This window comes from Triturus cristatus, chromosome 1_2, assembly GCF_964204655.1.
Source record: "Triturus cristatus chromosome 1_2, aTriCri1.1, whole genome shotgun sequence".
In the NCBI taxonomy this organism is placed as follows: domain Eukaryota; kingdom Metazoa; phylum Chordata; class Amphibia; order Caudata; family Salamandridae; genus Triturus; species Triturus cristatus.
In genome coordinates, this window is record NC_140580.1 from 900,096,929 (window position 1) to 900,112,964 (window position 16,036).

The 16,036-nt window shown below is 44.8% G+C and overlaps 1 protein-coding gene across 3 annotated transcripts in view; it reads left to right on the forward strand.

Annotated features, from left to right (window-relative positions):
* Positions 1 to 16,036, forward strand: part of DVL1 (dishevelled segment polarity protein 1) — a 693,343-nt gene that overhangs the window by 225,918 nt on the left and 451,389 nt on the right. For all 3 annotated transcript variants that reach the window (XM_085609591.1, XM_085609595.1, XM_085609592.1), the window contains exon 2: positions 7,207 to 7,276. In XM_085609591.1, the coding sequence (XP_085465717.1) occupies positions 7,207 to 7,276 (70 nt within the window). The remainder of the gene's footprint in view (positions 1 to 7,206; positions 7,277 to 16,036) is intronic.

Sequence of the window (16,036 nt, forward strand, 5' to 3'; positions counted from 1 at the left end):
ATACAATGGGATAAGGAAAGTCAAATAAATAAATAAATAAAACCACTAACCTTGCGCTTGCCGCATTGCGGCGAGTGCAAGGTAAGTGGTTTTATATATTTTTTTAAATTTTACTTTCCCTATCCCGTCATCTGTCGACTCTCCCCGCTGCTCTTTCCTGAGCCGGCCGCTCCTGGATCCGACTGGTCTCACACTCTTTGGGTGAAATCAAGACTGTTCTACATATTGTAATTGCATTTATACAGCGATTACTATCCCTGTCAAGGCATTGAAGCGATTTTTTGGCAAGTAGCATGCTACTCTGGAACTCAAAAAGGATTAGTGTTGAATTAGTATAGGGAAATATGAAATTCATTTGAGCGGTGGACATGTTAGTCTGTTATTTTGATTGAAAAGGATAGTGGAGGAATAGAAGAGGCAAAGGTTTGCATATATATACCACTTGCTACCCCTGATGAGGTGTTGAAGCGCTTTTCGGCGAGTAGCTGCTCCATCCCTGTCTGTAGTGGCCCAGATGAGGTTAAAATAGATTAAATGGAATGGCCCCAAAAATGAGATTAATACAAGCATTCCACCCAAGCGCCTTTAGGCTGTACTTGAGTGATGAAGACTGCCATATAAGGCTATGGGACAGCAGTGTAGTTCAGGGTCTATCACCAATTAGTAAGTGTGATCAGAGTTTCAGAGACTAGGCCTGGTGTGACGCTTGTCACCAAACCAGGTACATTACCAGTACTGTAATAGGGGAGGACTTTTCTCCTCCACCTGTTAGTAATAATGCCCATTTGCTATTGTTGCGGCATATAGGCATTTGCTGTGGATTGAAAGGACCCAGAACACTCCAGTTATGACTGTTCTTTGCTGCCTAGGCAAGGGGCAAAGCGGCCCTGTGTCTTTGTCTGCATTCGTGGCCCATGGTGCCCTTGCAGTAGCACCAGTCGCAACAGTGTCCATGTGCTATACGTGCGTTACTGGCCCATTTAACCCGTGCTTTGCCAATAGACACAATAGTGTGAGCTAACTGACGGTTGCGCAGGTGACCACCATGACGTACCGTGACGTCTCACGGCACGACACCCCCCCCCCCCCCCCAACTCTACCCTCACCAGACAGGTGATAACCTTCCCTCTCAGACAGACCCCGCGTGAGTGACAGGCCACGAGCGGCCCTGTCACTCCAACCGTGGCCCTTGCCTGCACCTTGGGCTGGTGTCTCAGCCCGGGCTCTCGTCTTACCGGTCCGAAATAACCCCGTCAGGTGAGGCGCGTTCTTCGCACCACGCTGGCATGTAAATAATGCGGCAAAGCTGTAACGGGATATGACAAGCCCTGCTCACCCCTCAGAAGAAGCCCCATTTGTCAAGGTTTTGTTTTCGGCTGCCCTCGGGTACCCGGCGTGTATTCTCAGGCCTGCCAGGGCTGCGCCCTCCGTGGAAGGTGCCGGCGGGTGGAAATAGGAAACAGCGAGAGGTGCCGCCGTTAGCTTGGGAGATTCCACAGTTCCTCCATAACGAAACACTTTTTCTTCGCCACTGATTAAATCTGGTTCATGGACAGTTTTGGATTTCTCGTCTACCCTAATGTTTTCCCCAAAAAGCGTAGTAAACAGGCATATATAAATAAAGGGGTGTTAGCTTTCGCTGTTTTGCACTGTGAGTGGCAGCATTTTTCCTGCTCAAATATGCAGAACCGCCTGAAAAAGACTGGACTTCAGAGGCGTACGTGTCTGTGCTGCTGCGACTTTTTTTGTTGTATGTGCTCGCAAAGAAAACAAATACTCATAGAAAACCAGACCAATTGGTTTTGCCAATGCATACTCACAGTGATGACAGGGTGGCTCAGTGAGTTGAACGTTCCCTGTAGAAACACTCTGCTGATTAGGAGTTCAAATTCCAGCAAAACAGACTCAGCCTTTCATCGTTCTAGTTGGTAGATTGACCACCATCAATTGATTAGTAGTAACATCTGTTATTTACAAGGCTTACAGTGGTAGGCAGCACTTTCTAACAATAGAAGTTGCTTTTATTATACTAAACATTACTATATCATAACTCAATAGCTCTGTAAATTATTATACCGAACCAAAGCATGAATTTGCATTATTTCCAATTCTTATTTTATCAATCATGGAGAGCAAGTGGTGGGAAATGAGTATTTTGGGCATCACACACATGCTAGCTGTACAGATGTCTGTAAAGAGCAGAACTGCTGTTCTGTGTCTTATAAGGATTCAAAGCAAGGTTCCTAAACGTGTAGGGTACTCACTAGCAAGGCAGCAAACTCTTCTGCCGAGGCTGCAAATGACTGCAGGGCTCCCTCTAGCACCAATGTGTCTGTAAAATGTATAAATCATTGGTGCATTATACATTTTTCACCAATATTTTCCAGCCAGCGCACATACATTCTTTGGTGATTAAATCACAGAACTAGTAACTCTCACTTTCAGTGACTCAGTGACTCAGGGTCCTGAGGTTATGGTTTTGAAAATTTGGCAATGACACATATGATGAAAAAACTCAGCAAACATGATGCTTCAAATGTAGCAGAGCGAAACCTGAATCATATGTGATGATGACCTAATATTCTGCATGTAGAACAGTTTACGCTTTGAAAACCTACAAGGCCATATAAGGCTGAAGACAGCCAGATCAGCAAAGGGATATGTATGTTGATATCACAAGAGTGGCTAACCATCTTGTGTGATGAGCTGTTGACAAACGTGCAGCATGTCTAAAGGTCTTGCGTCAACAAACTGAAGCAGGACCCTTCGAAGCACAGGAACCTATATCAAAGGTTAAAAAACATGCCTTGCAGGAAAAGAGGAAACAGGGCAGATCCAGCGCCTGGAGCCATATAGTAGTTTTTCATAGTCTAAGTTGCCCCATCATTAATAAACTGTTTTACTTTAAAATGTATAAGTAAATGTTACAGCACAAGCGCTGGGCTCTGAAAAGCACTCATCTTAGAGACTTCTGTTCTGACCACTGCTCCTCTCTGATGACGGGCCTGCAAACTTGCATGCTCCGTTTCACTTTAAAACTCACTCTCCTCCCTAAAATGAGTGGTTGCGGGCTCCCGAGGGATGTAATGTGTGCTCACAGGCAAATCTTGTTGCAGTTGCAGAACAGATGAGGGGTGGATTTGACATTTTTCCCGGCCTCGGCTTGACGTGCGGTCTCCTTTGTGGGAATTGATGTGTTGAATACATTTTTCTGGGAGCTACATGAGATCTCTTACAATGAGGGCTGGAGAGATACCTCGGCAGTGCAACTTCTGGTGCTTTCGTTTTGTCCTCTGCATGCTTGTATATTGAGCAGGGGAGAGCCACAGCATTGTTTATTGAGAGCAATCTTGAATCCCCTACAATTGAAGCTGGAGTAGATATTTCAGTGGTGTGACAACCTGTGCTTGAGTTGTCCTCTCTGCATAGTTGTACATTGATAAGGTAAAGGTTGCAGTGATCTCATACAGTGTGTGCTGGTGTAAATATCTCAGTTGTGTGACGGCTTGTCATTGAGTTGTCCTCTCTGTGCCATTATACATGTGGAAAGAGACAGGTGCAGTTATTGACTTTTCCAAGCAGTGGGATGCCATGTTGCTGACAGGAATGAACTAATTAGAAGGAGATAGGCAACACCAATGTTAGACCTGCCACCCTTGGGGGGTACTCCCCCCAAACCTTTTGCCTTTACCCATCCTGTTTTGCTGAATTCGTTTTTGTTGGCTTTTCAGTGCTTAATTTGTATTAAAAAATAAGTGTCAGGGCTCTCATCAGTTGGCCACTGCATCTTGCACCACGCGTTTCCCCTGCTATGCTGCTAATAGTAACAACATAACTGCTAATCATCACTCTCCTACAAGTGTAACTATTCAGACTATTGTAGGCCCTCAAAGCTATAAGAGTGGCTTGGGTGGCAGGTAATAATAATTTTTAATGTATAAAAACAGGCAGACAGCGCCACCTTGTGGCAGACAGAAACAAGCGCTGGTGTTGACAATTAAGTGCCGGTGCCGAGCACCGTAAACCACTGTCTCAAATTAAGCACTGCTTTAGATATCTGTGCATTTTACCACTGCTAACCAGTGCTGAAGTGCTTGTGTTCACTCCCTAGGACAGGGTAAAATTGACCTTCACTAAATTGACACATTCAATTTACTTTTAAGTCTTTAGTAAATGGTACTATCTGCACCCAGGGTCTGTAAAGTATATGCTACTAGAGTGTTTGCAGCACTTATTATACCACCCGCTAAAGTAGCACTTCAAAAATGTCGCAGGCCTGCCACTATAGCCTGTAGTGCAGTTTTAAAACTACCATTTCAAATGAGCAAAATAAACCTTTGCCAGGGCTTAATCTTCTTTTTTAATACGTATGTCACCCTGAAGGTAGGCCCCTACAGCTCAAAGGGCAGGGTTCCTAGTATTTAAAAAGTAGGACATTTGTACTTAAGTTACATGTCCTGGCAGTGAAAAACTCCTAACGTCTTTTTCACTTTGGTAAGACCTATCTCTCCCATTGACTAAGACTCTGTTACCTTATTACATTTTATAAATGCTAACTTTGGATTGGGAGCAAATATAAATATACTGTTTGGACTCAAATGAATTGTAATTTAAAATCTTTAATGCTAAAGTCGGGTTTTAAGTCAAAGTTCTTAAAATTTCTCTTTTAGAAAGTTGCCATTTTTCAGCCTAAACCAGGTGTTCCTTTTTACCAGTAATCAGGGTCACATGACTGTGAATGGCTCTGCTGCTGGGGTTTGTGTATTTCTTCCAGCCAGTGATACAAAGAGTCCTAGTTGTGGGCAGGATGGGGGTGGGAGGGCGGAACTGTACTCTGCCCTACTAACACTTCAAACGGCCTTTACTCCAGCACATTCAAAGAAACCTGACACCAGCCTTTTGTCACCGTAGACAGTTTGGAGCCTTGGCAGGGAAAGGGAAGAATTATCCAGATGTGGGGGTAGGACAGGATGTCCCGACACACAAAGGCTGGGACCAGGTATAAATATTAGACCCCGGAACCCCTCTTCATTAGGAGGATTCGTAATAAGGAAATATACAACAATCAACCCCTTACAAAATAATCAACATCATACATTCATTGATAATAAGTAGTGTCCCACAGAAGAGCAGTTCATTTGTTTTATTATCAAATGATAAAAATCTTTTTTATCTCTTTTTTTTATATAAATATACACACAATTTATCACATACAAACAATTCAACATGTACAATATTCTTTGTAATTCATATCAGACAAGAGAGCCACCATCTAATCAGGAGAAAAACATAATTTCGGTGCATGTCTCCACAACAAACATCAACAAAGAAAAGAAAAACACATAGTAAAAACTTAACACAGTGACAAAGACTCACAGTATTACCATTGACTCGAGCAGAAGACACCATTACAAATAATACAACATATTTCAAATATACAATACACAATTAACACAATTGTGCCGACGTACCATCCTTCTTCAGGGCACTGATTTCATATGATGCTTGGAATTCAGAAATACATTCTGTCTAACATTTTAATGTGGTTGTATTTAGATACATTCGGGGCTCCGTAAGATATATATACCAAACTTTTTAGAGGCTATTCAGAATCCCAGGCGTTAGTAAGCACCAAAGACGTCCTATATTCGCCAGCGAATATAGGACGTCTTTGGTGTTCTGTCTGACAAAATTCTAACTTGAGTTGCAGTATATGTGGTTTTGAATTCGAGATGAACTTTTGGAGCATCGTCGACACTTACTAACGCCTGGGATTTATACAACTTGTCACATTGTGGTTACTTCACAGGGCTTACAAGTTATTGAAATCTGGGCCTCCCGTTGAGTCAGGTGGAAAGCACAGGCAGTGAGCTACTGGATCTTTGTATGATGGTTATGGAGGGACCTATGAGAAACTGAATTCGAGCAATGTCTTGCTGTGAGCTGAAAAGCTTGCATGAAATGTCTCTAACCCAAGGTCCTTTTGGTAGGTGCTAAATTGAGTTAGTTCTCTGGGTACTAGCTAAAAAAATTCAAAGTTGTGTGTTCGATGCACGGATGATCCTACCTCATTCACTTCATTCAAGGTTTGAGGATACGCTTAATGCTGTCTGAATTTTGATTACATTGGTCGATTGCCAAGGTGTGCTAGCTTCAGTAGGTTTTCTGGACATTCTCTCCAAAACTTTGAAACTGCTCATACTGAATTTAATTATTTGTTTCACTGGAAGCCAGGAAAGCTCTTTGGAGCTGGGTTTATATGGCACAATGTCATTACTACAAAGTTCAAAGAAAGTGTGTGATTTTAGTGGATTAGCACTATAAAATTCACTTTATTGCATATTAAAATATTATATTTTGATTACTTGTATCTATATTTATAATGATATAGGTCATATATGTCTTTTATTAAGAATACAGATTGTTGAGCACAATTAATGCGTTCTCTTTGTCTGTAGAGGGCTCAAGTTGTTGTCTCCTCTGAGGGAAAGTCCATTTCTCACATCCCTAATGATCCTGAATACGCTTCAGATCTGGTCAAATCTGGTCAGATCTGATCAAATTTATGTGTTGTTAGTTTTCACTATAAGGGTTACGCTTGGAAGTGGCTGTGGTGTGCAGCAACATGTTTAACACTATACAAAACCCCCAAAATAACTTAACGAATAAATATTGTATTGTTCAGAGAAAGTCAAATTACTCATGGACCATCCCCTAGGATATCAGGCAGATTCACAAAGGCATTTATGAGTATGTGAAGTAGTTCTCCTAAAATGGGAACAAAAGGGGAATATTTATGGGCCATTCAAATACAATGAGTGCAAATGGAAAGTACTGGGCCCTCTTTCTACTTTTTTCTATTGCACGGTGGACCTTGCTGTGCCTATTCACAAGGGGATTTAAGAGTATGTGAAATAGTACTCCTAAAATAGGAATGTTTAGGTGTTATTCTTATACAATTAGTACAAATAGAAAGAACTGTGCCTTTTCTCATGTTTTCTAATAGGCAATTGGGCATGTTGGGGCCTATTCACAAACGCATTTAGGAGTACATGATGTTTTACTCTTGTAGTACCACTTCACTTGCTCCTAAATGCTTTTGTGAGTGGGTCTATTCATTAGGTGGCTCATTTGTGCTACCTTAAATACTATTTATTTTTTACTTACTGAAATTTGTTCTAAATGTCAATGTTTTGTGTTTTCCAGGGTTGTGAAAGAAGAGATCTCGGATGACAATGCAAAGCTTCCTTGCTTCAATGGCAGAGTGGTCGCCTGGGTACGCCTTTCTTTCTTTCTTATTGTTGCAATGAGCTAAGAGTCAACTCCCACTGAAAGTCTTCAAGTTGTAATGTCTGTAAGGTGCGGCACTGTGCTGGACATAGGTGGAGATGGGAGTGTCTGATAATGACAGTGTAATATTGTGTATATGTGGCATTCACATCCGTTTCTGAGCCATGAAGCTACAACGGTAGCATGCTACCCAGTAGGGGAAGGCATGGTTGGACAGTGTCGTGTTTGTTGTGATCCTATGTGGAAAGCACTTTGGTGTCAGGCGTGAGTGACTAGAGAAGTACCCTTACCTGGTTTTCGGGCTCAGTGCCTGCCATTGTAATGTGGGTGGAGGTCTGAGAGACTGGTGCTGAAAATACCGTTGGACGTAGATGATGGTTGCAGGTCCTGTGTGTGGGTTTCATGGTTACGCTTGCGCTAGAGGCAGAGGGAAAAGGCTGGTATCAACGTGGATGATTGAATTAGGGGTGGTCCAGTTTCGAGCTGTGGGTGCAGGGGGACTACAACATATAAACAGCAGCACAGTCCCAGTAGCGGTCGCTGGTATTGTGAAGTGGTGGTGCGAGGGAGGGGGAATACAGACTAAAGAAAAAAGAATTGCAAATATTAAAATTACACTTGCTTGCTCCGACGGCTGCCACCTTCCTCCCGATCCTCCCCTACCGGACGGACTTCCAGGGACTGCTGCACAGGCTCCCAGCTCCCAATCCCAACGCTGCTCACATGCTGGGAATGCTATTGGATTGGTCAGTGCGCCTCGGTTAGGTGCTCAGACATGGACTGGCAACCTGTGTTGGTTTCTCCACCCAGCTGTACAACAAAGCTAGGTGAAGAAAGGCCAAGTGCGCATGACAGTTTGGCTGACCCCAGACGGCCGGCCAACCCGCCATGCCCACTTGGCAGTGCTCACCACACCCCCCTCCTCCCTGGTGCTGCAGCTGCAGCATCAGGGTGAATGGCCTCGCCCCTCCCTCCGCTCGCAGCCTGTAGGACAACAAATAAAATGATAATAAAAATGTTTTATTATCATTTTATTTTTGTTGATTGCCTTTGCTGGCTTCCAGCAGGGGGGCGACGCTCCTCCGTCATAACGGAGCCGCCGCCAATGCACAGTACCTTCTTAGTCACAGGGGCATCAGAGGTCTGCGTGTGGTTAGACCAAATGAACGGTGAGTGGGCGGAAAGGGAAATAATCAGAGAAGACCCAGTAATGCTCAAGGTAGAGATGCCATTATATGGGTAACATGATGCCAAATGGACAAGAAGGGGAGTTTGTGACGCGAGCTGTAGCCATGCATCTTGTTTGAGGGCAGCAATGCTGTAAACGAGCTTTAGAATCATGATGCAACATGGCAGGGCCACCAACAACTTAGTGAAAAGGGACTGTGGGTTCCAGTCTCTCTTGTTAATTGACCCTCTCTCTTATCTTTCGTTTTTGGTTAGTTGTCTTGCATTGAGTCAGTTCTGTCTTTACTGAGACCATTTGCTTATGAGACCTCCTTTTCATTGTTCGGGATGCTTGGCAGCGGCTGCTGTGAAAGCCATGCAATGAAGGTCCATGTTCCTGTTAATGAATGCATACTGGAATGGTGCTGAAGTGCCTTTACTGCTCATGTGGATTTTAGGGGTGTATGAGCATCTTCTGAACATTCTTAGATGTTGTCCTTCATAGTGTAGCACCGTCTCCATGCATCTTCTGGCTCTAGGAAGTCTGTGATTCAGACAAAAGGACTTGCCAGAGAAAGAAATGTAAGGTTGAGACATTTAGGCAAGGGCTAATTAGTCCAGACTGACCCAGCACATCGTGTCCATGTGAAGGAAGGTACCGGCAGCTGTTAGCCAATGCTAATGGTGTCTGGTACAGATCCAAGCTCCACCGCCCTTACAAAGCTCCAGCTCATCTGCAGATGTGTGATCTCATACAGAGGGAACCTGGTCTACCAGATGCGCCCATACCGCTGATTTGTAGCAGACTACGGGCCTGATTTAGATCTTGGCAGACGGGTTACTCTGTCACAATGGTGATGGGTATTTCGTCCGCTAAAATCTAAATGCCATTATTTCAATGGGATTTAGGTTTCAGTGGATGGGATATCCGTCACCCTGGTGACCAAGTAACCCGTATGCCGTAATCTAAATCAGGCACGGATCCTTACTGTAATGGTTAGTCAGAAATGAATGAATGCTGCTATGAGCAATAAAAGTAATACCAGCAGTGATTAAGAAGCCAGTGCTCAAGAGCTGACATCACATATTTTGCGCTCTTTTGGAAGAAAAACCTTTCTGAAGTCTCTGTAGGGTCATTGATGGTGGTACAATTGTGTGTCGCATAAACCACGTGTTGCAGTGTGAATTCCATAAGTAAAATCAGAGACTAGTTCATTCACTACTTATTGATATTGATCGATTGGATGAGGTTCCTATTCTTTGCCGCTACCGATAACTGGTGTGATTTACTACAAGAATATCCACATTTAAATATCAATGTGCCAAAATATTGAGTCACTAATCATGACTACTACATTAGTGGGAAAGTAAATATATATAGATTTACTATACTTAACTTCAAAAATATGTACTTTGGCAATATGTATATCTTCAATGTACGTAGATGTGTAGTTAAGAATAGTAAATATACATCTATCTATATTTACACACATTCATTTGGAGTTAATAGTAAATATATACCTACTTCTATATGCTTATGCTTTAGATCAGGGATACTCGCAGTACGGCCCAGGGACCACATGTGGCCCTCCTGACCTTTAATTGTTGCCCCCTGGTGACCAGCAGCTCTGGGCTGCAGTTCACTTGGCAGTTAAGGAACATTCAGAAAGCTGTGAAACTGGCATAAATAAAGGTTTTCTGGTTTCACATTTTGCCATTCAGCCACCACCAGATGAGTATATCTCTCCCTCTCACGTTATACATTAGAAGTTGATACTTTGACTTTAATTCTTGGTACATGAGAATAGAGCATTGGTAGCAGACAAAAGTCGGTTTGTTGTCCACACTATGCATCTGATTCACATCCCCCTACGCCCACCTTTCATTACCCTGACTCTCACCCCGCTGGCATAAGTGCGGCCCTCGGCATGCCACAGACAGTAATTTGTGCCCCCTGAGTGAATGTTTGCGAGTACCCATTCTTTAGATGATCCTATGGCAACAATATTCTGGCAGGTCAGAATTTTTGTCCTTGATATTTTGACAGACAACCATATTGTGTGGAACCTCCATAAAACACCTCCAAGTCAATTCACAGAATGGTGAAGAACCTTCTTTCAGAAACATCTAGTAGGACTATGGTCTTTGATTCCTCAGTTGTTTTTGGCATGTTAGCTTGCGGCTCGAATGTTCTGTGTCATTGTGTCTGGTACCTCTGCCGTGGCATCTGGATTCAGGCAGCGGGAAGGTGCTCTTACGTGTTCTGATGAAGATACGCATGTTTTGACATACTCTGGTTCTAGAATGCATGGATGTTCTCTTGCCCATACCTCTCCTGTCCTTCACAACTTCAATAGAAGCTCTGCCTCAAACCTTCTGAAGCACCTTGACACTGTGGACAAATCATTGTGGTCTGTTCTAGCACAGCTATTATTACTCAACCTGATAACTCTCTTTTCTGTCTGGCTTGGCCAATCTTGGGTTTAAGAGTGAGGCACTGTCTCCTCCTCGTCTATCAGAGACTCCCTAAGTCCTTCCGTTGCAGACAGCAATATTTTTTTATACATTTAAAAAGTGTCTCAGAAGCGATGCTGATAACCGAGTCAGCCAGAAATGATATCCACGTCCCTCTCTGGGGCTTCCACTAACATGAGCTCTAGGCCGTATTTAGGAACAAATGCTAGACAAGGGATGGAGGCACCATATATCTCACTTCACCTATATACGCAGTGACCTGCCAGCACTCACTGTGCCATCCTATGTCAGACAATATCATCTCTCTGCACACGGTCTCCCAGTAAACAGCCATTACTATGACCCTTCCATTGGCACTTTAGGGAGTTTTATGCGGTGAAGAGTGGAAAGCCACACACCATCTCCAAGATCCAGCCCTCTCACATCGTGAAGACATTTTCTGAGTTGGCAGGTCTGATTGACGTTCCACTGCACTGGTGTGCATACTCTGTAAGGGTTGGTGCGTCTAGGCTGGGAGCGATTTACTGCAAATGCGTGCGATGACGGCAAGGAACCTTATTCCTGAGTCAGGCCAGGCCCCGATAATGTTCTGCACTGGGAGCTGAAGCACACTAGTACTCTCGAACCCTTGTATGTCCACCAAACACAGTCCCAGGCATGCGGTTGGTATGACCTTTGGCCTTGCTCTTAGTCTGTCATAAACCAGTACATTTTTTCACAACCGAAGGGAAGTGACATTTTGCCTTCTCCCTTTCCTCTCTCCTAGTCTGCCTCACCTACCTCCTTCCCTACTGTTGATTTACTCCCCACTGCCCAGCCCTCAACGGTTGCTCAAAAAACACATTAGGTCAGTCGTCGAAGCAAATTATCCCACAAATAATCCCAATAAGTTGCTAAGTGGACAATTTTTATCACTGATCAATTCATTTTAAAGAAACCTCTGTAAAGGGAGCTTTCTGGTACGTCTCATTCGAATTTGAAAATAAAAGAGGCACGTCCTCCATTTCGAAATCCCTTCTCAAAGAGTGTGGGCTAAGCAGTTGGCGTCAGCGCCCCAAAAAATAAATTCTGCACGCTGTGTTTGTGAGACGTTGACCTGGTATATGCTGTCCACCAGTTCTAGTGGGCACCTTGCACCAGTCCAAACAACCCTTATTGGGTTTAAGACAACCTTTATTGAAAGCTATCCTAGTGGTAGCTATGGAGAGCAGCCTTCAGGCTAAGTCTCGAAGGAATGTAAAGCAGCTTGGTTTACCAGATTATAACCTTCTGAATGACAAAATGAAAGGAAAACCACACAAGGTATATATATAAAATATATATATATTTATTTCTAAACACTCTCTACTAACCTCTTTATGAGATTAGAGAGCAAGGCACACAATAATACAGTTATTAAACGACAGTAAATAGCACAATATACAATGGGCCCCAGGGGGAGACCAAACCATATATTAAGAAAGTGGTGTAAGAACCACAACTTGACCAGACACAGTGCCTAGAGCACATAGAATCGCTGGGACCCCAAGGAACCTCCCAAGGCAGTGACACAGGGGACCCACGGGGGACGTGTGCAGTGTGAGAACACAGCCGCAAGCCCCATACAATTCAATAGGAAAGTCGCGGTTGGAATTTTAAAGAATAAGGTCACTTAGGAGAGGACTTTGAGCAAACCCTTTTAGACTTAGCGGGTTCTAGGGCCAGCACCCACGGTAGCACCGTAGTACTCATGTTACCTCACCAAGGGAAGCCAGGTGCATAGGTGTCAAATGGTGTCGGGATTGTCGTCATTTTCAATGGTGATGTGCTGCAAAGTGCTGCTGCCTTGGAAAGGAGAAGTGTCCGGTGTGATCCAAGCCTGGATTGAAGATGTGAAGAACCTGAAAGCAGAGGGGACAGAGTCTGGGTCACTTGCCAGTGACCATGGGCACGATAGACGAATGCCCACCGATGTCGGGTGTTTCAGGTGCGAAGAGGTGAAGCTTGACTCCACTGCCACGGGGACCAGGAGGCGTTGACGACAACCACAGTCCGCAGGCGAGCTGTCCCATGAAGGATTTCGAGTGCTGGGGGGCCGGTGTCCGGATTGGAGACCAACAAGCCTTGGCAACGGCAACACACGCAGTGAGAGAAAAATGGCTTTGTGTGGACCAGCAAGGTCCTGTGGACTCCCCAAGCAATGGAGAGTCAGGGTTCATCTGGAGCACCCAGGAAAGCCCATTGAAAGTTAAAGTACCCTTCTCAGGGACCCACAAGTCGACGGACAAGGGATCGCGAAGGGACCTCGAGAGGAAATACTCCATACCAGCCCACGGGTCACTCGAGGAGTGTAGGCCAGTAATCTTCAGTGGAATCAATGCTCGGGGTCTGGACTACAAGTAGCCCAAAACATAGCCTCAGGGATCACCAAAAAGCATATGCTGCTGCAAATGGTCGTGGTGTTCAGGGGTTCGGGTTGCACGGTCCCCACGAGGGCTTTGAATCTCAGGTTTGCTGAGACCAGGGATCGGCCTCGGGAAAGCTTGAAAACCCACCTACTGTGTTGCAAAAACTTCGGAGTCCTTCAAGAGCTGCGTAGTTGCCAACCGGACAGTTGCATCTTTGGTGCCTGCCTAGCAGGGGAGTTAGTCCATTACTCCAAGGGAGTTTCTTCGGTCATCCAACGTCGTGTAGATAGTAGAAGTTCTGGGATTCTGTAGCAGAGTTTCGTCCAGGTAAATCTAAAGTCCTGTAGTCAGGGGTTCCTACTTTATACCCAAGGAAGGGGTGGGACAAACTCTGGGGACCCACCTATGGGAGGGTCTGGACAGACGAGTGGCTACACCCATATCCTTTGTCCAGTTTTGTGCCAGAGCAGGGACTGGTAGCCCCTGCAACCGGTTTGAGCTGGACTATGCACAGGGACACCAAATGTGCCCCCAGTGCAAACTTCAAAGCACTCTTGGAGTGCACCCACCCAGCCCCAATACACTAAAGCCTGTCTGGGAGGTGGTCACACCTCCCTGTGACAGGAAACCTATTGTCCAGGCCGCCCCTGACGGAGTTTCATCCAGCAGCAGGAGGGCAGACTCGTGTCTGTGGCTGGCAGCATCCATTTTAGGATGCCAGGGCTTGCAAAGCTGGTACCGGGTATACCGGTGCTGTCATATTTCTCCCTCTAGTAGGGTGGAATCATTCCTCCCACACCAGTTGCTGGTGTGGAGGTATGATTCTAAAGTGTTTGACACCAAACACGACATGTTTCCTTGCAGCCATTCCAAAGTTAGCATTTACCGCAAGGTTATAATGCACTTAAGAGTATATGGTCTGGCTGCATCACAAACAACCCAGGAATAAAGGTTTCGAAGGCTGCAGAGGGGCTCTGCTCATGCATGGGCACCCTCTCACATAAAACCCAGCACCCTGCCTTCAGGATTGATAAGGCTTGCCATAGGGGTGACTGATAGGTTTATATGTACAGTGATATGGAGAGATATAGGGAACCTATATCTCAGTAAGGGGTGCATACACCACCTTACACATGCTGCTGTTGCAGACCTGTTGAGACATTTTAAATGGCTTCCCAGGGGAGGCATAATACATGCTGCAGCCCCTGAGAGGCCTCTGGGATACCTATGCCCTGGGTACATAGTATACCATATACTAGGGACTCAGAAGGGTACCCCAGCATCCAATCTGGAGTGTATCTAAAGTACATAGAATCAATTTAAAGGGGAAAGTAGATAGGCTGGGGTCCTCCAGCCAAACTAAGTCTAAAACCAGCAAAACACCAGTGAAAAAGTGGGGGCAACCATGCAGTCAGATTCCACCTTCCCACAGTGTTGACATCACCTTCTGGCTGACACCCAGAGGCAGTTATCTGCATTGTCTAAATGTTTGTGCTACCGCCGGGTGCCACAGTGAACCATCTGTAGGATTTAGAAAGGACCAAGACCAAAGTGGTAAAAGAGAGCCTTTTTAGATATTTCCAGACAAATAAGACAATAGAGTGTATTGGCTTTTTTTCTGCTTGGAAACTATAATCTGACGTGCCATCTCTGCCCAAACAAAACTCTAGCCTCACTATACCACTTCAAACTGGTAAAAACTAGAGATCTGCAGACTCTGAAACACCAATAAAAATACTTAATCTGCTTCAGTTTTAGAGCTTGTGATAGATTTGCAAAAACTCCCTCGGGATATTTACTGAAATGGAGAGAAAAAGCATAAAGCTTGGCAACATTCTGTAGAGGAAAGATAAACAGATTTAGAGGTTAACTGGTTACCTTATCATTGTCATTTATATAGTGACATTGCTGCCACAGTCTGGGCCTGATGCACCGTTACCACGCCTATATAGTCTGTGGAGGAGAATGGTTGTTGTGGCCTGTGAGCACAGGGGACAATGTTGCTGGGCATTTTATTGAAGAGTCGCCCTAGTGAAACATCTGAAGCTATGTATTGCATCTGGCAGAGCGCTCATGCCAAAAAAATGGTCTAGAGAAGACACTGGGCAGGCACACTCAGCATGGCAGCAGTAGACCAGAGGGTAGCTGGTAGGGCATGGGTTCAGCACTGCACAGGTGGGCTATGTATTGGTTTACAAGGCCTGCGTGAGGGTCAGAGATGGGCTTTGTTCGTGGTGCAGTGGGCACAGGCTAAGAGGGAAGGTGTATTCTGGCACAGACCGATTAGTTGATGGTCACTTTGTCATCTCTTCAAGGTGGCTCCTACGAGGGCTTGTCACAGAGGGCGCCTCAGGGATCCACAAAGCCAGAGCTTTTTAAAAGGTCATAAAATCATGAAGGGTGTTGAAGTGAACATTAAAAGTGTAGATAGTCATGGGTGTCCGTAGGAATTTTTTTGAGGGGGTCATAATTTTACTGTCATCCATCCTCCGACTCTTTCCAAACAGCAACGCGATTTTGACTTTTTTTTAAAAGGCAAGTGAAGAAGAAGAGGGGTGGAGGCAAGCACTCTCCCTTGCCCCTCCCCTTGCGGACGCCCATGTAGATAGTAAGAATAGATGAGCAAAAACACCCTTTGCCTTAATACATCATAGAGTGAAGTGTAAGTTGACGGCAAGACCGACCATCCTGCCAATTGTCCACTGGCGGTAGTATGC